At 38.0% G+C, this 26,838-nt stretch overlaps 1 protein-coding gene and 1 long non-coding RNA gene across 4 annotated transcripts in view; both read right to left on the bottom strand.

Moving 5' to 3' along the window:
• The window catches only part of HOOK1 (hook microtubule tethering protein 1), a 68,998-nt gene extending 62,613 nt beyond the window's left edge, over nucleotides 1–6,385 (bottom strand). The window contains exons 1-2 of one of the 3 annotated variants that reach the window (XM_050804024.1): nucleotides 6,354–6,385; nucleotides 5,962–6,105 (exon numbers count right to left, since the gene is read on the bottom strand). In XM_050804024.1, the coding sequence (XP_050659981.1) occupies nucleotides 5,962–6,024 (63 nt within the window). In that variant the 5' untranslated portion in view covers nucleotides 6,025–6,105; nucleotides 6,354–6,385. Of the gene's footprint in view, nucleotides 1–4,494; nucleotides 4,520–5,961; nucleotides 6,281–6,353 lie in introns of those variants that run through there. The other 2 variants (XM_050804019.1, XM_050804036.1) reach the window with 2 other exon arrangements.
• An 11,186-nt stretch (nucleotides 6,386–17,571) lies between these two features.
• The window catches only part of LOC126962848 (uncharacterized), a 32,642-nt gene continuing 23,375 nt past the window's right edge, over nucleotides 17,572–26,838 (bottom strand). Inside the window, exon 3 of the long non-coding RNA XR_007728834.1 lies at nucleotides 17,572–17,940. This is a non-coding gene — a long non-coding RNA (uncharacterized LOC126962848). The remainder of the gene's footprint in view (nucleotides 17,941–26,838) is intronic.

Below are 26,838 nucleotides of genomic sequence, written 5' to 3'. Positions count from 1 at the left end.
CACTGTGGTATATGACGGGGCTACAAAGGAAAATCACCAGGTTTCTACCCTTAAAGCTTCAGTCAAAAGTTAAGGAGAGGAGTAAAAGACATAAATCATTTCTAGACAATATGATAAGTCCCATGATTACAGTCTGCACAAAATGTTCTGCAAAAAATGGGTGTCAACTAATTTAATTAGGGTTTGTATTTAGGAAAGACTTCTTGGAGATGATTACTGAATGGAAAGTCTAGATGGAAGAATAGCACATTTTCCTTTCTTTTTTTTTTTTTTGTTTTTGTTTTGTTTTTTGTTTTTTTGAGGCAGAGTTTCACTCTTGTTGCCTAGGCTGGAGTGCAGCTGCAAGATCTCAGCTCACCGCAACCTCCGCCTCCCGGGTTCAAGCGATTCTCCTGCTCAGCCTCCCGAGTAGCTGGGATTACAGACATGCGCCGTCACGCCTGGCTAATTTTTTGTATTTTTAGTAGAGACAGGGTTTCACCATGTTAGCCAGGATGGTCTCAATATCCTGACCTCATGATCCACTCGCCTCGGCCTCCCAATGTGCTGGAATTACAGGTGTGAGCCACCGCACCCGGCCAAGAGTAGCATATTTTCTAAGTAAAGAAAATAAATGTTCTAAGTAAAGAAAGGAAAAAAAGCTTCAGGAAATAGGAATATGAAAAAAGTACAGATACATGAGAAAATATATTATTTTTAGGGAACATGCAGTTCAGTATCACTGGATGTGCAGTGCAAAGAAGGCTGGGGAAGGGGTGACAACAAACAGGGTTAAAGAGACAGGACTCCAAAGGGCCGTGACAAGAAGCTTGGACTTATTTTAAAGTTAATGCCATTATCTACATAATGGGAAACAGTAGGGTAGTTTCTACCTCACAAGATAGTTCGGGAATTAAATGAAACAGCAAATATACCTATATCAGGGCCTGGCATGTGGCATGAGCTCAACAGCTGTTAGCACATTAGCTATGAGTCAGGGTTTCTCCAAGTATAGGGTTTAGAAACAATATGTATCAGAATTTCTAGACATATTAAATAAGAAAATCCCCAACTGATTCTTAAACACGTCAATTTTGGAGAACCATTGCTCTGAGTGATGAAAAATCACTGAAAAGTAATAAGGAAGAGTGACATTCTTTAGTATATTTTGGAGAGCAGCATAGTGACACAGAGTAACTTTATGCTTGAGTCAGGATGACCAGTTAGAAGGTTCCTGCAATGGCTCTGATGAGAAAAGTAGATAGCGTAGAGGGAATCAGCATAATGTTGACTGAGAGGACATGATGAACTAATGGAATATTTAAAATATAAAACAAGGTTTTTGCAACTGGGTGGATGTACAGGGAAGATAAACTCCAAGAATTAGGGCATCTTTAAAAGGAAAATAAACTGTAACTTCCACTTTTCAGCCCTTCCAACTTACACATTAATTTTTAATGTGTAACTTAGAGTTACTTATTTAACTTTTTACAAAATTGACAGAATTCATGATTTTAAAAGGACAATTTCAGTGAAGAATACTAGGCAAAATAAGAGGTACACATGCTAAGGGACTACCTCCATGACCACTATGTGTTCAGATTAAAATCAATTTCCCCTCCTTACTGCCATGAACGTTGGAGTGTCTCTGAGAAGTTCTTAAAATAGCTGTAAAATAAATTAGAAAACAGAATGTAATTCCATTTGGCTCAATTGAAAGGCTTACAACCAAGAACAGTGAATAAATTAAAAAGTTCAGTGGGGAGGCCGGGCGCAGTGACTCACGCCTGTAATCCCAGCACTTTGGGAGGCCGAGGCCGGTGGATCACTTGAGGTCAAGAGATCAACAGCAGCCTAGCCAACATGATGAAATCCTGTCTCTACTAAAAATACAAAAATTAGCCAGGTGTGGTGGCACATGCCTGTAATACCAGCTACTAGGGAGCCTGAGACAGGAGAATCCCTTGAACCTGGGAGGTGGAGGTTGCAGTGAGCTGAGATCATGCCACTGCACTACGGCCTAGGCAACAGAGTGAGACTCTGTCTCAAAAAAAAAAAGATTACTGGGGAGAGTGAGGTCAAAGCAGACAGACAAAAGAAAATGTATTCTTTCTAACTAAAGTCTTTTTAGTGAGTGACCTGTAAGGACAGCCAGGGTTTCCACAGGTGTCTATCACTAAACACAGTGTTCTGGCAGATAACTACCTTACTTTCTTCTACATTTCTAAATAAAACAAGTAATCAGAAATGTGGAAATGCTGTTCCTAAACTACTTTAATGTAAATGTCACAGAAATCAAGGAAAATGGGATTTTCACAACTGACAACCAACAGAAACTCAATCTTGGATCAAATTTATTTTCATATTCTCCTCCTCCAGCTCCTCATTACAAAAAGACAACCATTGCTTTGAGTTTTAAGATCTTCATAAAAATAATTGAACTTTTAATAATTTCTAAATTTGGGCATATATTATTACTCTTTCAATCATCTGCCTATCAAAGAATGCAAGAACCAAGAAAAAGATTTAAAAATATTTGGTCCAACCTTCTAATTTTATTGGTGAAAGTAAAGTCCAAAGATATTAAACAAATTTCCCATGTCACAGAACCAAGTAGCAGAATTAAATTTATCTTGATACAAACATTTCTTCAAACTCTCATACATGTCCTCCAACATGTAAATGATGTCCACATTTACCCTTTTGTCCTGAATTTTCTGCTAAGTAGCAGTACGACATTTCTAAGAATCAATTATTTTAAGAAGGTGAGTTCCAAATCATAAAATGCAATGTTTTAAAAATTGCCACAAGAGGCATTCCTTCACATAACCAACTTTTCTTGATGACTTCTCTAATCGGTTGACGTTGGCTCTGTTCCTCCTCTTAGTACTGAAAGAAGAGTTATTCCCAACTGTCTTATCTCCATGATTTGGCCCCATCATAACTTTTTTTCATCTTCTATCTCTGGGTCAGGGTTATCATGACAAATGTGTATGTTCCACTATCTCCCTTTAATCTATAGCCAAAGGAGACCATTTGTTTTACTACTAGTGTCTCTTCCTTGTGTCTGGAGAACAAATTTCCACTGATTTCTACTTGATGAAATCCAACAGTCCTCTATGACCCAGTTAAAAATTCACTCCCAAGTATTTATAAAAAACTAAGCTATATCATACTTAATGGTGAAACACTACTCTCTGAGGTCAGAACTAAGGCAACGATATTTACTATCACCATTTTGATTTAGTGTCTTATTGGCAATAGTTGTCAGTGTTCTCCTAGGGACAGAGCAGAAAATAGGTCATGTAAGAGCTCTGATCCCAAAAGCCAACTGGATTACTTTAGAAAGTACTGTGTTATAGATAAGAAAGAAAGAGGTTAACAGGTTACAGTGGGATAAGGGTTGGAGACAGATAGGTCACTACTTTAGAAATGATTGTAACAGAGTCCCTGAAAAGCAACATCTGACCCAAGATCCGAATAATGGAAGCAGCCAACCACTGGAAGAACTAGAAAGAAAATATTCTAGGTAGAGGGAAAAAAATCCCGGCTGCATTAAAACAGCTTAGCTTCGTCAACAAATAGAAAGTCAATGCAGCATGATGGGCTTGAAGAAGTGTTGCTTGAGGTGAGTTTGGAGAAAGATTGGTAGGTGAGGTAAGATCAACAGTGCGGTTGCTGGCAAAGGCAAAAAAATTAGTTTTTTAAAAAAGACAGTAAACTTCACTGGAAATCATCTAAAGAGGTAAAGAAAAGGCAACAGACTAGATAACCAGAGACTAAGACAATTTCACAAAGGAACCATCAAGTAAGAAAATGGTAATATAACACTTACTGGATTTAGCAAACTGGTAATGAAGTGAAAGTCTTAGAGGAAAGAAATTCAAGTGTAGTGGGTTGAAGACTGAGTGAGGCATAAAGGGTGAGTATAAAACAACTCAAATTTTACTGTGAAGAAAAGGGGAAATACGGTGTGACTTTAACATGGACTAGGGCTCTTCTCTGTTTAAAAAGGTTAATATTTCAGCAAGTTTATATGTAGAGAGAAAGAAGCCAATGGAGAGAAAGTAGCTGTAAATACAGAAAGGGAACAAATGATACAATAACGTTTTAGAAGAGATGGAAGGGATGGAACCTAAAGCCAGAGCCAAGGATAAGGAGGTGGTAATTTGCCCGAGAGGAAGAAGAGTTGGGGGCTCAGGTAGAATACCGATAAAGGTTTGCTAAGAGGCATGTGAGAGAAACTGTCTGGTTATTCTTAAGTATGGGCAATGCTATGAGAAAAGGTGCATTTGGCAGTAACAGCATTAGTAGAGGCAACAGTTTGGACGGTCATTCAATTTTCTCCACAGTGCTCAGCAGCCCAAGAGAGGACTGAAGCAAATGACCAATTTTACTCTGTTATCTGTGATTTCTTATCATTTGGTTGATATTTTTGCAGCTTTTACGGAATTTTACCTTCCACTGTAATTACACACGGCTCTGGCTACCACTCCGGTCCTCCCCAGTGCCTACCTCAACACTGGAAGTCAATAAATTCTGGTTAAAAGAGTGGATACGGTGACATAATATTTTAAAATATTACAACACGAAAGAAAATCCTGTGCTTCTCCACCACCTCACATGTAAGTCAATGACATCACAAAGACTAAGCTTAACACTTCAGTCAATAGAGGTTTACAACAATGTAACAGATTCGGATACACCCTTTAATTAGTCTCTTTTAACAAAATAAATCATTAAAAGTAATGTTGCCTTGTTTCATGAGTCTTAAATACAGCACTTCCACCCGAATACCTATTTCAAATGAAAATTCAGCTGAACAGTTAGCTAACTGATTTTAACTCATGAACCCTAAATATTTGCATTCCACTATAAGCAAAAGTTATTTACTTTCAAAGTGTAAAAGTTGCTTTAAATTATGGCTATTTCCGATAGACTTCACACACTTCCATAAACCTGGATTTCTCATTCTTTGGAATTAGATGCATTAGATCACTAGGGAATCTCAACTGATTACAGCCTCCTGATCCAGTCTGTTTACATTCCATTCTACAAACACTTCCCTCACACAACTAAACAACTGGTTTGGGATGAGCATCATCAACAGCACCTTGTGGCCCATCAAACACCATCCTTGCTCAATATGGGTTAGGAACCACACCTGAATGCCAGCACTGATATCTAAGTAACTCTAAGAGGTGGGATGTCATTTTGCTGACTGGAATATTGAACCATCTGGGGACAGATACACCTGTCTAGACCCAACACAAATTAACAAAAATCCTAAACATAGATAAATCCTAAAGAAAAAATGTGAACTCATTTTCTTTAAAGAAAATGCTGTCCATTTGGAGGAGGAGAGGGCCAGCGAGAAAAGGGAAAACGACCCCCGACTCCCCACACATCTTTCTCTCCATACGGGAAATACAAACATCTCTTTGAAGCGGCTTCTACAAAATCGGATGTTCTAGAGTCCTGAAGGAGCACTGGTCCGGGAACTAAAACAGCCAGCCACCTGCTGTCCACCTGTGTCCAGGTAGAGCAAGGTGGTTTGAGGATGCAGGGTTAGGTTTCAGAAAGGGTCTTCACGCCCAAGCGGACGAAGGCAAGACAGTCAGCGATCCAGAAAGCCCAGGGCTCAGGGCGCTGTTCAGGGGGAGAAAATGGGGCAGCGGGGGGCGCTTGGTTCATACCCCAGCTGTTAGGGACACCAGGCAGGTCGAATCCTCTGGCTGAGACCAGAGCCTCCACCGTTACGCTCCTACAGCTTCCTTTTACCCCCGCCCCCGGACACCAACCCGCGCCCACACACCTGCCCAGCGACTCGCAGGTGGCACTCTCTGGGTCAAGGACGACACGAGGTGCCAAAGACAGGGCGCGCCGGGACCCCTGTGCAGGTAGCCCCTGCTCACCTGGGAGAACAGGGCGCCCCAGGCTCTTCGCCTCGACCTCCTCGCCCCCTCGCCTCCTCGCACTCACCCAGATCATGAGGCTGTCGCACAAGGGCAGCTTGGGCTGCGGCGGCGGCTGCGTCTCCTCCATGGCCGGCGCCGCCGTCGACGACGCCGCGGACACCTTCACCTCCCTCCTCCTGGCGCTCCTCCAGGAGCCGGCGTCCACGACCTGCTAGCCCCCAGGAAAGCTCGGTACCAGGCCCGACCCGCGCAGCTCACGCGCGAAACCTCGCGCTGCCGACGTGTCCGGCGTCACCCCCTCCTCACCCGCCCCCGCCTCGCTCCAGCGTTCACCCCCTCCCCTGCCTGGGCTCCGGCCGCGCTGCCAAGCACCTGAGCCCCGCCTCCTCCCACCCCTCCCCTCCTCCCACCCGTCCTGCCCACTCCCGCACACCTCCCCCCGCCGCCCTGAGTGACCTGGCCGCGCACCAGTCACAGAGACGGTAGGTACCCGGGAGGGCTGGCGGGGCGGGGCGGGGGCGGGAAGAACCGGGATAGGTTGCGCAGGAGGGATTGCTGATTGGACGTGCCCTCGTGGGCTCTGACCAATCAACGTGAGACAAGCCTGAGCCTTGGTGAGAGGGTGAGAGTGGGTGGGAAGAGGTTTATGACCTGGCAGGTGCAGTGAGGGCGGGGGTGGGAGATTGCGCGCGGGAAGCGAGCGCGCGTGCGCGATGGGGATTGGCAAGGCTGAAGCTTACACAGCCCTAGTGGCCAAAGGGGCAGAGGGGCAGCAGGGCACCGGCCAGCCTCAGGCTTCTTCCCTCCTTCTTCGCGGTAGCACACCGCCTGGCTACACCTGTGGAAGCCCACACTCTGCTTCCACATTGTCTTCAGAAATAGATCATACCAGTTGGACCAGGTGGCTCACGCCTGTAATCCTAGCATTTTGGGAGGCTGAAGCAGGTGAATCACCTGAGGTCAGGAGTTTAAGACCAGCCAGGCCAATATGGCGAAACCCATTCTCTACTAAAAATACAAAAATTAGTCGAGAGTGGTGGCACATGACTGTAATCCCAGCTACTCAGGAGGCTGAGGCAAAAGAATCGCTTGAACCCGGGAGGCACAGGTTGCAGTGAGCCGAGATCACGCCACTGCACTCCAGACTGAACAAAAGAGCAAGACTCTGTGTCAAATAAAATGAAATAAAGAAAGAAATAGACCATACCCATGAATTAAAACTCTTCGAGGAAGGCAGAGCTGATTTCCTCCTAGAACTCATTGGAATGGGATGTTTTCATTTGCACACGTGGCAAATGTGCCACATTTATAAGGAAAATAAAATCCGTCAATGCTCCTTAAATAAGCTCTCACGGGACCAAAGACCATGAGCAATTTTATTTTACATGGGGCAAAAGGGAAGACCGTTTTCAAGTAGCAAAATAAACGAAATGTTTTGAAAACATGGAAGGTATCAACGTATCCATTTTCCTTTGGTTGAAAATTTACTTTTTCTGAGAATGTTGCGGGGTGGAGTGGGGCGGGGGAGGTGAACTAAAATTGGAATCTCTCCAAGGTAATGATGGCTTAGGTTATTGAAAAGGGCTAGACTATTCTTAGTGTTGCTGTCACTTCACTCATTCATAAATTTATCAATTCATGCTCTGAGTAAGAAAACAGCTGGCTTTTTTTTATATTGCTGCGTTTTTATATTTAGACACTGAAAGTTTAAAACTGATGGACGACTGCAATTAAAAGCCCCCAAGTGTAAAACAGTCTCATTCTAAAAATACAGTACGTACGTTTTCTATTGACTCCCTTAACATTATTCCAGAACTTTCTTAACGCCTCTGGAGTCACTTTATATGCTGGAACTAGGAATATTGGTAATGTGATTTAATGAAAACTACAAGATTTAGGAATTGAAGACCTGGTCTGCATCTTGACTTTATTCGCCACTGGCTGTTCTCCTATGGCCCCCAACCTCCACATTCCTAAGATCATTGTAATTAAAATGTAAACATACATGGTAAATGTAAATTGTGAACTTTGTAAATATGAGTTACTATAATTATATATACATATGGGAACTTCTCAACATATTTATCACTGAGAGTCACAAGTGACCAAATTACTCAAATAAAATAATTCATGAGAGTAACTGGGGAGCAATTAAGTTAGGCTTCTGTACTTTATAGAGAGTAAACTATCAGGGAAGGAAAAATTTGGCAATCTTTATCAAGAAACTTTAAAATATCCATATTATTTAAACCCATTATTCCAATTTATTTTGCATCAGTCATACATCCTATTGAAATCATCAGAAGTGCATTTGGAGGCTTTGAACAATGATATGTATGGCAATGCTATGTATTGATCAATTGTATAATCGATTGATACAATGCCCAATAAGCAAGAAATGCTAAATATTTTACAGCAGATTCAGTGCTTTGGAGAATATTTGATAATTCAGGAAAGTTATCACAATGTATACTATTAAATAAAATTTAAATGAAAGGATCAGCCGTATGACCTCAATATTATAAATATTATTTATGTATTTCAATATATATACAGGAAGAAGATGAAAGAATAATCATAAAACTGTTATATTTATATACAAATGAAAAATGACTGTTTTTCTAATCTTCCATATTTTCTAGGCTTTCTACAATTAGCTTATATTACTTTATAATCAGAAAAAAATACTTTAGAAGAAATGCCAAATACAACATAAGTTATCATTTCCAACTTTTAAATTGGCATTAATTCTTTAGAAGTTGGCCTCCATGTTTGGGGAGTTGAGTGAAACTAACTCTTCAACCCTAGCTGTGGGATTACAAATTGGTAAAATCTGTCTGAAAAGTTTTTTGACTATATATATATCAAGAGCCTTTAAAATGTTCAAAGTCTGTAAGCCAATAATTTCACTTTCAGAATCTAAGAAAATAATCATATGCCAACAAAGTTGTTGATTGCAGTACTATTTATCAAAGCAAAAAGAAAAGAAACAGCTATTAAATGTCTGAAAGAGAAATGATTAGACACAGTAAGTTATAGTTATACAATGAAATGTATCATAGGCATTAAAATGTTTTAAAATAAGTTTAATTATTCAGGAAAATGCTTATCACATAATGTTTTAAAAAAAGTCATTATGCAATCTCTGCATACGGCATAGATTCCCACATATACATAAATATATGGGCCAGGTGCAATGGCTCAAACCTGTAATGCCGACACTTTGGGAGGCTGAGGTAGTGGGAGGATAGCTAGAGTCCAGGAGTTTTAGATCAGCCTGGGCAACATACCAAGACCTTGAATAAATAAATTGATAAATACTTTAAATAAACAAATAAATATAAATATATATTTGTGTGTGGATCCTTATTTGGGTGTGCCTGGATGTGTGTATATATACTGTACACATACACACCCAGAGAGAGAGAAAAAGAAAGAGACTACAGAAAATATACTGAGATGTTGATAGTGATGATGATAGTCTAAGTATTGGAATAATGGGTGAGTTTTACCTTCTTTGTAATTTACAGTGAATTTGAAAATTTCTACCATGATTTTATTGTCACAGAAAAGGAGTAAAGCCTGAAAATGTTTAAAATTATGAATATGGTAGAATCTCAACTATGAAGAATATATATAGGAATACATGCACACATATACACGTGTGCCCATGCATGTGTGCATGCGTATGCATCCATACAGAGGGACATTGAGAAGAGAGATGGCTAAAATTAAGCCCAGAGTTTAATGTTATGGAGACCTGATATCACTTCTTATTGCCTGGGTGATCTTGAACAAATGACAATTTCATTAAAGCTCAGTTTCAGTCTCTCTAAGCTCGGATAATACTAGTATATTTCTGTGTGTTTCTGTATTGATTAGGAATTTTTTTGGTGATGAGTGGGAGAAACCAAATCTAGTAGCTTACTTTTTTTATGTTTTTGGAAGAATACAAGAGGGTTCACAGATTCAGAGGAAGAGCTGAGGAACCCAGCATGGGAAAGTGCGTGTCCCAGAATAGCTCATTGGATCTAGATAGCAAAAACTATGGGAGTCTCTTCAGGATACCACCACCTGGATGAGTAGGGTAAAATGGCTGTTCAGTCTTTCTGAGTCATTCTGTTCAAGATTCTAGTTCCAGGGAGAGCATCTGACTGGCCTGTTTTGAGATTTGTGTCTAACCCTTTCCCAGAAGAGGATAGAACACCTAGACTGGCTGCCCCACATAGGCCGAAGACCCAAAGCAAGATCACAGAGCTGTTGCCCATTGAAAGGAGGAATGATGCCAGCAGACAAAAACAAAACCAATTTTTTCCACACGACCTCAATACGGTTGTTGTGAGGGTCAAATGTATGTAAAATGCTTAATACAAATCCTAGCTTATAGTCATTGCTCAGTACATTTTAGCTATTCTTTACACCACACGTGTGTGCATGTGTGCACTGAAAAGAAAGCTGAAAAAATATTAAAATATTAGTAAACGTATTCATGGTAATTAATTATTATCTTTTTGTATTTTCCAATTTCACCAAAATGGATGAATATTCATTTTTTACTTCAAACAAACTTTTGTGTGTGTGTTAGAGAGAAAGGATCAGAAAGAGATTTTAGGCTCTAAGCTGGTCTGTAAGTAAATAGATAAATGATAAGAGGTGAAAATCCTTAGCTAGGCACTTTAAATAGAACTGTATTAGGCTCTACTTGTAAAGAAGATATCTGTGTCTTACACATACAAGTGATGAAATGAAGAAATGGAGAATTCTAAGGCTTTCCCTGCTGATTTCTAGGTAACCCTGAATGTCTCAGAATGGATATCAGCTAGAAGACTCTGACCTGGACAGACACAGATCTAGACATACAGTTCCTGCAGTCATGCTAGTAGAAAGACCACACCAGCAGCAAATAGTGCAATTGGATGTCAGCAGCAAAGCATTCATTCCTGAAGGAAATTGTTGAACCCACACACAGAGAATTCTGACAGCATTGTTTAGGTAAAGCTTCTGCTTCCACAGACCTCCAAACACTTGTCCTGCAAATGTTGAAGGTAGGAAGGAAGGATGAAGGCATAAAAGAAGGGAGGGAAGAAAGAGGGAGAAAGGAAAGAACTACAACACAGGCTTAATCTCAGCAACCAAGACAGAGATAGACAGAACAATATGAGATCCACCATAGGAATTAGTTTGCTTTTCTGGATGATGCCCACAAGAGTGGTCTACAATCAAATATGCAAAGAATTATAGCAAATAGCAAATTCAGGCTACCTCAAGTCAACATCAAAGTCCAGAAGCAGTTGAATGCAGCAGCTGTAACAAGAATCTGGGAGGTACTTTGGAATAATAGTGTCCAGGCCCTGAGGGAGGAGATTTATATGCCCTAGGCAGAGTCATAGAAAGAGAGACAGGAATGAAAACTGATGTTTTACAACACCTCCTTGTTCTTAGACCTGTAACCACAGTGGGCACAAATACCTAAAGTGTATTTGAGCTCCATCAAATACCATGCTAGGCTTTAGGGAAGCAAGACCAATCCTGTTGCGGGAAGTCAGGGACCCCAAATGGAGGGACCAGCTGAAGCCATGGCAGAAGAACATAAATTGTGAAGATTTCATGGACATTTATTAGTTCCCCAAATTAATACTTTTATAATGTCTTACACCTGTCTTTAGTGCAATCTCTGAACATAAATTGTGAAGACTTCATGGACATTTATCACTTCCCCAATCAATACCCTTGTGATTTCCTATGCCTGTCTTTAATCTCTTAATTCCATCATCTTTGTAAGCTGAGGAGGATGTATGTCCCCTCAGGACCCTGTGATGATTGCGTTAACTGCACAAATTTTTTGTAGAGCATGTGTGTTTGAACAATATGAAATCTGGGCACCTTGAAAAAAGAACAGGATAACAGCAATGTTCAGGGAACAAGAGAGATAACCTTAAACTCTGACTGCTGGTGAACTGAGCGGAGAGGAACAGAGCCATATTTCTCTTCTTTCAAAAGCAAATAGAAGAAAGATCGCTGAATTCTTTTTCTCAGCAAGGAACATCCCTGAGAAAGAGAATGCGCCCCTGAGGGTAGGCCTCTAAATGGCCCCCTTGGGGGCAACTATCTTTTATGGTCAAAGCCGAAGGGGTGAAATAAGCCCCGGTCTCCTGTAGCTCTCCCAGGCTTATTAGGACGAGGAAATTCCCACCTAATAAATTTTGGTCAGACAGGTTGTCTGCTCTCAAACCCTGTCTCCTGATAAGATGTTATCAATGACAATGCGTGCCCAAACTTCATTAGCAATTTTAATTTTGCCCCCATCTGGTGGTCCCGTGATCTCGCCCTGCCTCCATTTGCTTTGTGATATTTTATTACCTTGTGAAGCATGTTATCTCTGTGACCCACACCCTATTCGTACACTCCCTCCCCTTTTGAAAATCGCTAATACAAACTTGCTGGTTTTACAGCTTGGGGGCATCACGGAACCTGCCAACATATGATGTCTCCCCTGGCCACCCAGCTTTAAAATTTCTCTCTTTTGTACTCTTTCCCTTTATTTCTCAGACCAGCCAATGCTTAGGGAAATAGAAAAGAACCCACATTAACTAGCAGGGGCAGGTTCCCCCGATATTCCCAGACATTATGGGTAAGATTTAACTTTCTGTTAATGGAATAACCTTGACCATAATTGACTTGGATCTGCAAGTTTAGGTAATGGGAATGGAAAGATAGGGACAAATACCCTATGGATATTTTTAGCCAGCATTAACTATTAAGGTAGAGACTGGAGAAAGATGATCAAGGATGTGGATTCCTTTCCACTGTGTGTAAAAATGAATACACATTTATTTTTCACACTGGCTTGAAACTGACTCTTGTTATGAAATTAATATTCATTTAGGAACTGTATGAGATACTGAAAATTTTACTTCTAGGGCTTTGGAAGACTTGAGTTACACAGATTTTACATCACTTAATGAAACTGCCTTTTAATGCATTTTAGTTCCAAGAGATGTTATTGCCAACCTGTTGGACTGCCCAAAGAGAGATTATTCTAAGGATTCAATGGAGAAATTGAAGCCAAGTACAAGTTCAAATTAAGGGAGATGCCATCTCTGTCACTAGAGAACACGCATCCATAGAGCAAGAGATTTTAAAATTGTACCATAAACAGGAAAAAAAAAAAAAAAGCTTAACTTCAAGGACTTTGGTTATTGCAGCCTATTGTAAATTGGATTTTCCAGGAAGTAGACCCTGAGATGGAGATTAGCATGTTGGAGAGTTATTAAGAAATGCTCTTGGGAATAACAGCTATGAGAGAGGAGGGAAGGAAGAAGTAGTGGGCAGAGGGAGAAAGCAGATTGTGACACAGGCTCAATGAAAGTCTTGACTTATCCCTGGGGAGTGTTGAAGCTGGAAATGTCCTTCCAAGTTGTTCCAAGTTTGAATGAGGGGAGCTTGGTCTGTACGCTTCCATATTGACAAATCATTCATTGCGTGTGGGCTGCCCTGGAGAAGTGGCCTGGCAGCCTAGGCAATTCATAAAGAAGGCTGATGCCTGATGGCTTTCTGCTGAAAGCACTTCCAGATGATGGAGATATCCAGGCAGCACACCACAGTATACTCTGTACAGCAGTAGCACCCACAGTCGCTTTGGGTGGGGATGAGGGTGCCATCACTCAGAATGGGAAAGCATGGTGTTTAAGTGTGTGCAAGTATGACTGAAAGTGTGGCAATAGGTATCATAACCACATAGTTAAAATAGTCACAGAGGAAGAATGTTGGCATCTTTGGTTCTTGGATTACAAACCTCCAAAGTGAGAAAGGATTTTGTACATAGTTATAATTTCATGGAGGGGATTAGTGTTAAACAACTAAATGAATGACACCTTGGAGGATTTAAGACTGGGGTTCCTGGGGAAACAAAAGTTACAAAAAAGATAAATCACAATACAGAGTAATCTTATCAATTATGTTTTAAATTTACAGGAAGAGTGTTTAGCTTGCCATTTATTAAGTAAAAATAAATGTAATAACCACTTCATGTATTCAGCATATGTAAACTCACCCCAAAATTCTAAATCAAATATAATCGCATATAATTTATCTTGTCCTTAATAACTCTGATGAGAAAAAAATTAAATAGCAAGGTAAAAATGTAGCATTTATTTTCAAATACCTAAAAACAACAAGTACAAATAGGCATTTAGTAAAAATATACTGATAATGTAACCAATCTAAAGTATCATTTTAATGTATAAATCCTGGAGTTTATATCTCAGTTTATCTGAGTGAATCACAAGACCTGTCATCATTTTACACACTGTTAGAAGAGATGATCCATGGTTCTCATTCAGTTGGTGACCTATTTTTTAATGTACAAAAATCCTTTTAATCCGTGTAAGCAGGTTTTTAAAACAAAGACCAAACAGTGACACATAGTGAGTGTCTAATCACTTAATCCTTAGATGTTTGTCTCTATAAAGCAAGAATTAGAGTATAACAAAGGGTACCTCCTACTGCTTTTTTGTTTGTTTGTTTGTTTTTGAGACAAGGTCTCACTGTGTCACCCTTGAGTGCAGTGGCATGATCCTGGCTCACTGCAGCTTCAAATTCCTGGGCTGAAGTGATCACCCATCTCTCCCTCCTGAGTAGCTGGGACAATGGGCATGTGCCACCATGTTCAGCTAGTGTTTTCATCTTTTTATAGAGATGCGGTCTTCTTATGTTGTCCAGGCTGATCTCAAACTCCTGGGCTCAAGCAATCCTCCCGCTTCAGCCTCCCAAGTGCTGGGATTACAGGTATGAGTCACCATGCCTGGCTGCTCCTATTGTTTTTAAGTGTGTTGAAAATTAATATTTTAAAAATTAAAATTACTTAATTACATTATATGTATGGAAAATAGATACAATCACATTCACAAGACTGGTTTCACAGATTTAATAAGAACATAATGTTTAAGGATGCTAGAGATCACTATGTTAGAAATATTGCTAATATTTTATTATCACGTGAGAAAACTACATTTGAAACTATTGTTACAAAATATGGTATTCTGAAGCCTCCACCTGTGTATCAGTTGAAAATACATTAAAGTGATATTTGCCTAAGGAGCTAGAATATCTTGCTTTCCCTCCATGTGTTAGATAAGTATAACTTATATATAATATAATACATTTTAAAACATCAAAATATTAGAGGGAAGAAGTTTATCTAATCATTTATAGACACTAGAAAAGGGGGCTTCTTAATCATAAGCATTAACAAACTGGGCTGTAAGAGCAAAGAACAAAAATGTTCTGGAATGCCAGGAAAGATGTGCAAAAAGCTCTTGCAGAAAACTCCTTGAAGCTCATGGCTAGTAAAATGTTTGAAACGATTTAACCCAGTAAATGAGTACTTCCTAATGTGATTTGGGAGTATTCCCCAGAGATCTTTAAAACAAAATGACCAAGAAATAATGAAAAACAAAACTGCTGGGTAGGACCTAGCCTTATACAGAAAAGAGGGAGCTACACATTTCATTAAAGGACTTGCCACTATAAAAAGATTTCCTTCCCAGCGCTTTAGGAGGCCAAAGCAAGCGGATCACTTGAGGTCAGGAGTTCAAGACCAGCCTAACTGACATGGAGAAACCCCATCTCTACTAAAAATACAAAATTAGCCGGGCGTGGTGGCACATGCCTGTAATCCCAGCTACTCGGGAGGCTGAGGGAGTAGAATTGCTTGAACCCGGGAGACAGAACTTGTGGTGAGCCGAGATCATGCCATTGCACTGCAGCCTGGGCAACAAGAGCGAAACTCCGTCTCAAAGAAGAGAAAAAAGAAAAAGGTTTCCTGGCCAGGTGCAGTGCTCACGCTTGTAATCCCAGCACTTTGGACGGCTGAGGTGGGAAGGATCACAAAGTCAAGAGAGTGAGACCATCTTGGCCAACATGGTGAAACCCCATCTCTACGTCTCCACTGAAAATACAAAAGTTAGCCGGGCATGGTGGTGCATGCCTGTAGTCCCAGCTACTTGGGAGGCTGAGGCAGGAGAATTGCTCGAACCCGGGAGGTGGAGGTTGCAGTGAGCCAAGATTGCGCCACTGCACTCCAGCCTGGCAACAGAGCGAGACTTCATCTCAAAAAAAAAAAAAAAAAAAAAAAAAAAAGTTCTGTATTAACACAATTGGTGACTGAGAACATATCCAATCATAAAGCTATAAAAAACAATAATAATAGCTAAAACGTATGGAGCACTTATTAGGTGCTATGCACTATTCAATGTACTTCACTTATGCTAATTCATTTATCCTTAACAACCTGATAAAGTAATATTTTTCAACTTTATCTTACTAATGAGGGAACTGATGCATCAAGAGGTACCCAAGCTCATGCAACTAATAAATTGCATACCTCAGAAAACCTCTCTCCAGATGTGAAGAGGAGACTCATCTTTGGGGAGATCAGAGCTGATTTTTAAAGACAATCATTGCAAATAAAATATAACATATACAATCCTTCTTCAATCATTGCAGTTTCTGTATTTTCCCTTGTTACTGAAATAGTTCTTCAGGGAGTCAATATCCTTTTTGTTCAACACGGTGAAACAAGACAATCCATTGTGTCTAGATGAGTGAAATTAATGATTACCTATTGAAGAATCTACTGACTGAAGGTTCATGACTACAGTAAATGAGTCAGGGCCCTTGAATATGTTAAGCTTTTGGCATTTTGTATCTGAAGATGAGCTTGAATTATTATTTTTACCCACTTTTTCATATAAACCTCAAATTTTTCTGAAGAATAAGTTGGCCATTTGAATTAAATAACTGGCCTACCTGTGAAGCTATATTTTTTTTAATGTACAAAGTCCGTTTTTAGGTTATAATTACCGCACTGATAGAAAGATAAAGAGAGAGGGGTGCATATAAATAATTCAAGAGTAACATAAATAATTACCCTTAGCCCTTAAATATTTCAGAATATATCTCTGAAGAATAAGAACATTCTCTTACCTAATTACATGGAATTATTATAGTTGGGAAAATTAACGTTGACATAATAGTATTGTATAATGTGCAATCCTTCTTTAAATTTACCTAATTGTCCACAATTTTTTTTCTTTCTCTTTTTTTCTGGGATTCAAAGTCAAGGAATCAGGATTATGCATTGTATTTGACAGGTTGCTTCAGTCTCCTCTAATCTAGGTCAGTTCTCCACTCTGTGTGTGTGTGTGTGTGTGTGCGCGCGCGTGAGAGAGAGAGAGAGAGAGAGAGATCTTTCATGACAGCAACATTTTTGAAGAGTCTACTAGATTTGTTGGATTGTTTCTTTGTGATCAGATTTGGTTCAACTATTTTTGGAAGAGATTGTATCGTGAACTTAGTGTATCACATTAGCAATAACATGGTATTAGATTGTCTAATTACTAAAGACATTAAATTTTACCATTTGATTAGAAAGATGTCCACTAGATCTCTCCGTTGTAAAGATATTTTCCCATTGTTATTACTAAATAATCTGAGAATGTGTGTGTATATTTTTACCCCCATTTTTTCATTCAATGCCTTTAGCGTCCATTAATAATTATTATCAGAATCAAGTATTACTATGGTGTGTAAAAAGGTGGTGGTTTTCTATTTCCACTATTCCTTCTATATCTATTAGTTGGCATTATTCTATAAAAAATAGGTTTTCCTCTTTCTTCATATCCACCTTTAAGTTTTCTAAAGTGCAAATATGACTATAAATATATTTTTATTCAGCGGTTATAATCCATTCCTGACACGATTCTTTTAAATCATCAGTCCCTCACAAGTTCAGCCTGTGGGAACACCTTCACATTGGCTTCTGCACGTTTTTTGCATGCATCCGTTGTTTTTTGTGTACTTCCAGGCACAGGATATTACAGGATCATTTTGTACTTTCATTGACCCCATTCTGGACTCAGCCAATTCTCCAAGGATCCTTGATTCCATGTTGTATGGAATGATGTTTAGTAAGGCTGGATGTCTATGAGCAAAGTAGGCTCCATTTCATAATTGCATTCCTTGAAAATGAGATTTTGGTCACCTGTTAAAATAGGGTCACATTTGTAAAAACTATAATATTGAACCTAATAGTCATTTATGCTTTAGGGTGAACATATTTATCAGCCTATTTATTTCATAAGGGATAATGGTGGCAATGGTCAAGTTAGACGGCCCATGGAGGAAGAAAGAAAGCTAACATCAATTTATTCTATTCCAGGCACCATCACATACATGATTTACATTAATCCTCTTAAAAATCTTATTTTTGCAAGTGAGGGAGTAACTTGTTCAAAGTTACTGTTTGTATTGTAGATATCCCCAAATTAAAACCCTTATTTATTTGACCCTAAAAGCTTCATCTGTGACTTCTACTACCACAGGCCATTCTCCAAGCCAAGCAAGTAGGTCTGAGGGCTGAGAAGACACAGTTCACCCACTTCAAATTTCAAGAAGGGCAAACTCTGGTCATGCTGTCTTCCGTGTTTCACTTGAAGTTGTTCAGCATGATCTGCATGCACAGCCACCCTCTCACTGCCATTCGGCTGAGAATAGGGTTCAAATGTTTCTCCCTATTGCTCAGAAAGTCTGTGGGAAACAATTTCCTATTTCATTTGCTTTCAGTGTTTATTCAAAAAGAACAGATAGGATCTCAAACTGAATGCTGTTTCAGTTGGATTATTCATTACAAGTACTATCTGTTGCCAGAAGTTAGTGCTGGTGGTGGGAAAGCTTGTTGTAGGCTTGTAAGAGATAACTTAAACAAGCTGCCTGAAAAACAATGTTGGGTACAAAGCACAGAAGAACATATTTTTGTCCTATCTTGGTCAAGTTCCTAAACTCTGTTGGCTCTCAGTTTTCTTACTGTAAATGGAGACAATAATAGTTTGCCTGCCTGAAGAAATGAGGTGAGCTATCTAGTACAAAATCAACAACCACATGCTGAATATCTTCTGTAATAGAGGGTTTCCTTTGACATTAGAAATGTGGAGAAATATAAGGCAGAGTTTCTACCCATATTATACTTAACATCTAGTTGATGTCGCAGGACTTGCATCTTAAAAGGACAAATAAATAACACGGTGACATATTTGTAACACAGTGTGTGAGTTTCAAAGACAAGGGAAAGGATTAGTCACCAATAACATTATAAGCTTTTCAACTTAAAATAATTAAAGAACACTTTTCTCTTTTTTTAAAAAAATAGAAGATTAGGAATAGATGTGCAGGATATGCAGGTTTGTTACCTAGGTAAACTTGTATCATGGTGGTTTACTGCACAGATCATTCCATCACCCAGGTGTTAAACCCAGCATCCATTAGCTATTTTTCCTGATGCTCTCCCCACCCAACGGGTGCTCAGGGTGTGTTGTTCCCCTCCATATGTCTATGAGTTCTCATCATTGAGCTCCCAAATATAAGTGAGAACATGCAGTGTTTGGTTTTCTGTTCTTGCATTACTTTGCCGAGGATAATGGCTTCTAACTCCATCCATGTCCTTGCAAAGGACATGATCCCATTCCTTTTCATGGTTGCATAGCATTCCATGGTGTATATGTACCACATTTTCTTTATGCAGTCTATCATTGATGGACATTTAGGTTGATTCCATGACTTTGCTACTGTAAATAGTGCTGCAATGAACATATGCATGCATGTATCTTTATAATTGAATGATTTATATTCCTTTGGGTACATAGCCAGCAATGGGATTGCTGGGTCAAATGGTATTTCTTCATTTAGGTCTTTCAGGAATCATCATACTGTCTTCCACAATGATTGAACTAATTTACACTTCCACCGACAGTGTAAAAACGTTCATTTTTCTTTGTAACCACTGCAGCATCTGTTGTTTTTTTACTTTTTAACAGCAGCCATTCTAACTGGTGTGAGATGGTATCTCATTGTGGTTTTGATTTGCATTTTTCTAATGATCAGTGATGTTGAGCTTTTTCCAAATGTTTATTGGCCACATGTATGTCTTTCTTTGGGAAGGATCTGTTCATGTTCACTTTTTAATGTCTGCTTTTTAATGGGATTTTTTTTTCTTGTAAATTTGTTTAAGTTACTTATGGATTCTGGATATTAGACCATAGATAGATAGATAGATAGATAGATAGATAGATAGATAGCAAAAATTTTCTCCCATTCTGTAGGTTATCTGTTCACTCTCATAATAGTTTCTTTGGTTGTACAGAAGCCCTTTAGTTTAATTAGATCCCATTTGTCAATTTTTGCTTTTGTTGCAATTGCTTTTGATATTTTTGTTATGAAATCTTTGTCCAAGCCTATGTCCTGAATGTATTGTCTAGAGTTTCTTCTAGGATTTTTATAGTTTTGGGTTTTACATTTAAGTCTTAAAACCATTTTGAGTTAATTTTTGTATATGGTGTAAGGAGGGGATCCAGTTTCAATTTTCTGCATATAGGTAGGCAGTTCTCCTAGCATCATTTATTAAATAGGAGATCCTTTCCCCATTGCTTGTTTCTGTTAGGTTTGTCAAAGATCAGATGGTTGAAGGTGTGTGGTCTCATTTCTGATTTCTCTATTCTGTTTCATTAGTCTATGTGTCTGTTCTTGTACCAGTACCATGCTGTTTTGGTTACTGTAGCCTTGTACTATAGTTTGAAGTCAGGTAACATGATTCCCATTAAATTACCATTGACTTTCTTTACAGAATTAGAAAAAAAAAAAAAAAACTATCTTAAAATTCATATAGAAGAAAAAAAGAGCCCAAAGAGCCAAGTCTATCCTAAGAAAAAAGCACTTTTCTCTTTTCTCCTACCAATTTTTTAAAAAAGAAAATAAGGAGTAAGGAAGAAAAGAATAAAGGTACAACAAAACAAATGAAAAAGGAAAGAGAAAAGGAAAAAAATACAAAAAAAGCAGTAAAAGTAGATATGAAGATAAATACAAAAGTCAGTATTAATGTCTTTTCAGTTTATAAATCTCATTTTTTCTTATGTGATTTAAATCCAATTGTATAATACAAAAATTATAAATCTATGTATATAAATGCACAATATATAAAGATACTATTTGTGACAATAACAACATAAAGAGAGGGATGGAGTTGTATAAATGCAAACATTGTGTAGAAACTAACTTGAATTGAAGTTAGTTACAATTGAAACTAACTTGAATTGAAACTAGATTGCTATAAATGAAAACATTAATTGTAATCCTCAGGGCAACCACTAAGAATACAACTTTAAGACGTGTAGAAAAAGAAAAGAGAAAGTAATCAAAAAGGTATTAGAAAATATGTATTTAATACAAAAGAAGGCAGTAACAAAGGAATTAAAGAGCAAAAAAAAATGTAATATATAGAAAGCAAATGGCAAAATGGCAAAAATCCTACCTTATCAGTAATTACATTAAAAGTAAATGGATGAAAGCTCTAATGAAAAGGCAAATGTTGGCAGTAAAGATTGAAAAACATGATCTAAATGTATGCTGTCTACAAGAGGCTTGCTTTAGATTCAAAGACAAGATAAGGTGAAAGCTAAGAAATGGAAGAAGCTATTTTATGCAAACACTAACTAAAAGACAGCTGGAGTAAATATATGACTATCAGACAAAATAGAGTGTAAGAAAAAAATTATGCCTGGTACAGTAGCTCATGCCTGTACTCCCAACACTTTGGTAGGCCAAGGAGAGAAGATCACTTGAGCCCAGGATTTCAAGACCAGCCTGGGCAACATAGGGAACCCCCATCTAAGAAAGAAAAGAAAAGAAAAAAAAAAAAAAGAAAAGAAAGGGAGAGAGAGGAAGGAGAGAAGGAAGGAAGGAAGGAAGGAAGGAAGGAAGGAAGGAAGGAAGGAAGGAAGGAAGAAAATTAGCTGGGCTTAGTTGTATTTACCTGTGGTCCCTGCTATTTGAGAGACTGAGGTGGGAGGACTGCTTGAGCCCAGGAGGTTGAGACTATAGTAAGATGTGATTGTACCACTGTACTACTCCAACCTGAGCAATAGAACAAGACCTATCTCAAAAAAGAGAAAAGAAAAAAATTGCTACAACAGACAAATCAGGATATTACAGAATAATAAAGGGTCAATTCATCAAGAATGTATATCAATTATAAACCTATAAACAGAACCCCAAAACCTATGAAACGAAGATGGACAATTAAAGACAGAAGTAGGCAGTTCAACAATAAGAGTAGGACAGTTGCATATTCCACTTTCAATAATGAATAAGTCAACTAGGCAGATCATAAACAAGGACATAGAGGACCTGAATAACACTATAAGCCAACTAGACCTAAGAGACAAGTACAGAACACTCCATTCAACAACTGCAGAATGCACATTCTTCTCAAGTGCACACAGATAATTCTGCAAGATGAACAATATGTTAAACTTTTAAAAAATCTCAATAAATTTTAAAATATTGAAATCATAGCAAGTGTCTTTGGAATGAAATTAGAAATCTATAGCAGAACGGAAACTGGAAAATTCACAAATATGTGAAAATTCAACAACATACTCTTAAATAACCAATGGGCCAAAGAAGAAATCACAAGGGTATTTAGAAAATAGAGATGTATGAACATGAAAACACAACATACCAAAATCTATGAGACGCAATGAAAGCAGTGCTCAAAGGGAAATTTACACTTTTAAATGCGTACATTTAAAAAAAATCTTATATAAATAACCTAACCTTCCTAAGTGACTAGCAAAAAAACAAAACAAAACAAAAAGGCAGACTAAGCCCACAGAAAGCAGAAGGGCTGAAGTAATAAAGATTTGAGCAGAGGTAAATGAAACAAAACATAGAAAAATAATAAAGAGAATTAATGAAACTAAAGTTTGTTCTTTGAAAAGATCGACAAAATTGCCAAACTTTTAGCTCAACTGATGAAGACAAAAAGAAGATTCAAATTACTAAAATAAAAAATGAAAGTGGTAATATTACTATTAGCTTTATGAAAATAAGAAGAATTATAGAGAATGCTATAAACATTTCTGTGAAAAAAAGTCATATAACCTAGACAAAATGAACAACTTCCTAGAAACACACAACAAACTATCAAAATTGACTTGAGATGAAATCTGAATAGACCTAAAACAAGTAAGGATATTGAATTGGTAATCGAGAGTTCTAACAGGAAGAAGCTCATGACTGGGTGGGTTCACTGGCAAAGTCTACTGAATATTTTATGAAGTAGAGTAATTCTTTTCAAACTTCCAAAAAGTAGAAGGGGAGGAAATACTTCCCAACTCATTCTATGAGGCTGGCATTACCCTGATACCAAAGCCAAAGATACAAGAAGAGAAAACTGCATGCCAATATCCCTTATGAATATAGATACAAAAATTTTCAACACAATACTAGCAAACAAGATCCAACACTAGATTAAAAGGATTATACCTCATGACTAAGTGGAATTCATTCCAGGGATGCAAGGGTGGTTCAACTTATGAAAAGAAGTCAAATCAACATATTACAACATTTATGAAAGAAAGAGTAAAACCCCACACATTCATCTTAATTGATGACAAAAAGCATTTGACAAAATTCAACAGTCTTTCGTGATGGGAACACTCAGTAAAGTAGAAATAGAAGGCAGCTTTCTCAACATGATAAAGGCCATCTGGAAAATTCCATAGCTAACATCAAATTCTATGTAAAAGACCAAAAGCTTTCCCTGTAATATCAGGCACAAGATAAGAATTTTCATTCTTGCCACTTCCATTCAATATTATACTGAATGTTCTAGCCAGATCAACAAGTTAAGAAAAAGAAATAAGAGGCAACTATATTATAAAGGCAGAGGTAAAACTATTTCTAGTCTCAGATGACAAGATTTTATATCAAACAAAAGACTACTAAAGCTATGCATTATCTGTTTTGCATTGCTATAAAGGAATATCTGAGACTGGGTAATTTGTAAAGAGTTTTCTCTGGCTCACAGTTCTGCAGGTTGTACAACCATGACACCAGGATCTGCTCGGCTTCTGGTGAGGCCTCAGGAAGCTTATACTCATGGAAGAAGGAAGGGGGAGCAGGCATGTGACATTGTGAGAGAGGGAACAAGAGAGAAGGCACCAAGAAGCCCCAGGCTCTTCTAAACAACCAGCTTTTACATGAACGAATAGAGTGAGAACTGAACTCATTACTATGAGGAGAGCACCAACCCATTCTTGAGGGATCTGCTCCCATGTCCCAAACACCTCTCGTTGGCCCATCTTCAACGACAGAGTTAATACTTCAACATGAGACTTGGAGGGGAGGGGCCACACATCCAAACTATAGCAAGCTAATAGAGAAATTTAGACAAGTTGCAAAATACAATATCAAAACTCCATGTATTTCTACAATGGATGTCTCTATTGTATATAAAACTCCATTGTATTTCTACACATGAGCAATAAACAATCTGAAAAGGAAACCATAAAACAATTTCATTTAAAATAGCATCAGGCAGAGTGTGGTGGTTCACACCTGCAATCCCAGCACTTTGGGCGGCTGAGGCAGGCGGGTCACTTGAGGTCAGGAGTTCAAAACCAGCCTGGTCAACATGGCAAAACCCTGTCTCTATTAAAAATACAAAATTGGCTGAGTGTGGTGGTGTGTACTTGTAGTCCCAGCTACTTAGGAGGCTGAGGCAGGAGAATCACTTGAACCCGGGAGGCAGAGGTTGCAGTGAGCTGCGATCATGCCACTGCACTCCAGCCTCAGCGACAGAGTGAGACTCTGTCTCAAAAACAAACAGACTAAACAAAAACAAACAGTAAAACAAAAATAAAATAACATCAAAACAGTAAAATATTTAGGAATATATTTAACCAGGGAAGTGTAACACTTGTGCACTGAACACGATAAAACTTTGCTGAAAGAGATTAAAGGAAACCTTAATAAGTAGAAAGATATTTCATGTTCATGGATTGGAAGATAGAATGTTAAGATGGCAATACTCCCCAAATTGATATACAGATTCAGTGCAAGTTCTATCAAAATTTCAACTTCTTTTTTGAACAAATAGAGAAGCTGCTTCTAAAATTCATGTGGAATTGCAAGAGATGCAGAACATCCAAAATCCTGAAAAAAAAAGCAAAAAGAAAACCCATACTTCAAAACTTACTACAAAGTTACAAAAATCAAAGCAATCTACTATTGGAATAAGGGTAGATATATAGGTCACTGGAGTATAATTGAGAGTCCAGAAAGAAATCAATATATCTAGAGAACTGATTTCCAATAAGGATGTCAAGACCATTCAATGGGGGAAAGAATTGTCTTTTCAAAAAATGGTGCTTGGACAAACACATGTCTACATGGCAAAGAATGGATTTGGATCTTTACCTCATAACACATACATAAATTAATTCAAAACAGATTGAAAAATTCAAATGTAAAAGCTGAAACTATACAACTCTTGAAAGGAAACATAGGTGTAACTCTTCATGACCTTAGATTAAGCAATAGTTTCTTAGCTATGGTGTCAAGAGCACAAGCAACAAAAGAAAAAAATAGATAACATAAACTTCATTAAAATTAAAAACAAAAAATTAATTGAAATGTCATAATTATAGATACTTAGTGTGTACAGAGTGACATTTCAATACATGCATACAATGTGTATTGATAAGTCAGGGTAATTAGCATATCCATCATCTCAAACATCCATCATTTCTTTGTGTTGGGAACATTCAACATGCTCCTTTGAGTTATCAGAAATGATATAATATATTACTGTTAACTGTAGTCATCCCACAGTTGTATAAAACACTAGAACTGATTCCTCCTATCTAGCTGTAAGTTTGTATCCTTGAACTAACTTCTCTAACTCCCTCCTTCACCTACTCTTTTCTGGTAACCACAATTCTACTCTCTGCTTCTGTGAGCTCAGCATTTCTAGTTTCCATATTTTAAGTGAGAACATGTGGTATTTATCATTCTGTGTCTGACTTATTTCACTTAACATAATATCTCCTAGGATCATCCATGTTGCTGCAAATGACAGAATTTTATTCTTTTTTATGGTTGAATAATATTTCATTGTGATACATATATATGTCATATACATACATATATATGTCATATATATACGTATATATATGACATTTTCTTTATCCATGCCAACCTACCTACGATGGGCATGTAGGTAGGTTGATTCAATATCTTGGCTGTTGTGAATAGTGCCACAATAAACAGGGATGCTGATCACACTTCAGCATATGGTTTTCCTTTCCTTTGGATACATAACCAATAGTGGAATTGCTAGATCATATGGTAGTTCTATTTTCATTTGTTGAAGAAAGTCTATACTGTTTTACATAATGGCCATACTAATTTACATTCTCAGTAACAGAATATAAGAGTTCCCTTTTCTCTGCATCTTTGCTGGCATTTTTGTGTGTGTGTTTTTAATAACAGCTAGTCTAACTAGGTGAGACAATATCTAATTGTGGTTTTCATTTAAATTTTCTTAATGGTTTGTGATGTTGAGCACTTTTGCATATACATTGCCATTTGTATGTCTTTTTAAAAAAATAAATGTCTATTATGATCATTTGCCCATTTTTAAAATCAATTTTTTTTTTTTGCTGTTGAATTGTTTGAGTTGCTTGCATATGCTGGATATTAATCCCTTGCCTCTTCATTCTCTTGATTGTTTCCTTTGCTGTACGGAAGGTTTTGAGTTTGATATAATCCCATTTGTCATTTTTGCTTTTGTTGCCTGTGCTCTTGAAGTCTTATCATTAAATCTTTGCTCAGAAGTGTTTCTCCTATGTTTTCTTCTGGTGGTTTTATAGTTTTGCATCTTACATTTAAGTCTTTAGTCCATTTCAAGTTGATTTTTGTGTATGGTGAGAAGTAGGGGGTCTAATTTTATTCTTCTGCATATAGATATCCAGTTTTACCAGCACCATTTTTTGAAGAGTCTGTCCTTTCCCCAATGGATATTCTTGTCACCTTTGTCAATCAGTGG

Source organism: Macaca thibetana, chromosome 1 (assembly GCF_024542745.1).
Source record: "Macaca thibetana thibetana isolate TM-01 chromosome 1, ASM2454274v1, whole genome shotgun sequence".
Taxonomy (NCBI): Eukaryota; Metazoa; Chordata; class Mammalia; order Primates; family Cercopithecidae; genus Macaca; species Macaca thibetana.
Note: the sequence above shows the minus strand (reverse complement) of the source record. Positions and strands in the feature narration are given on the sequence as shown.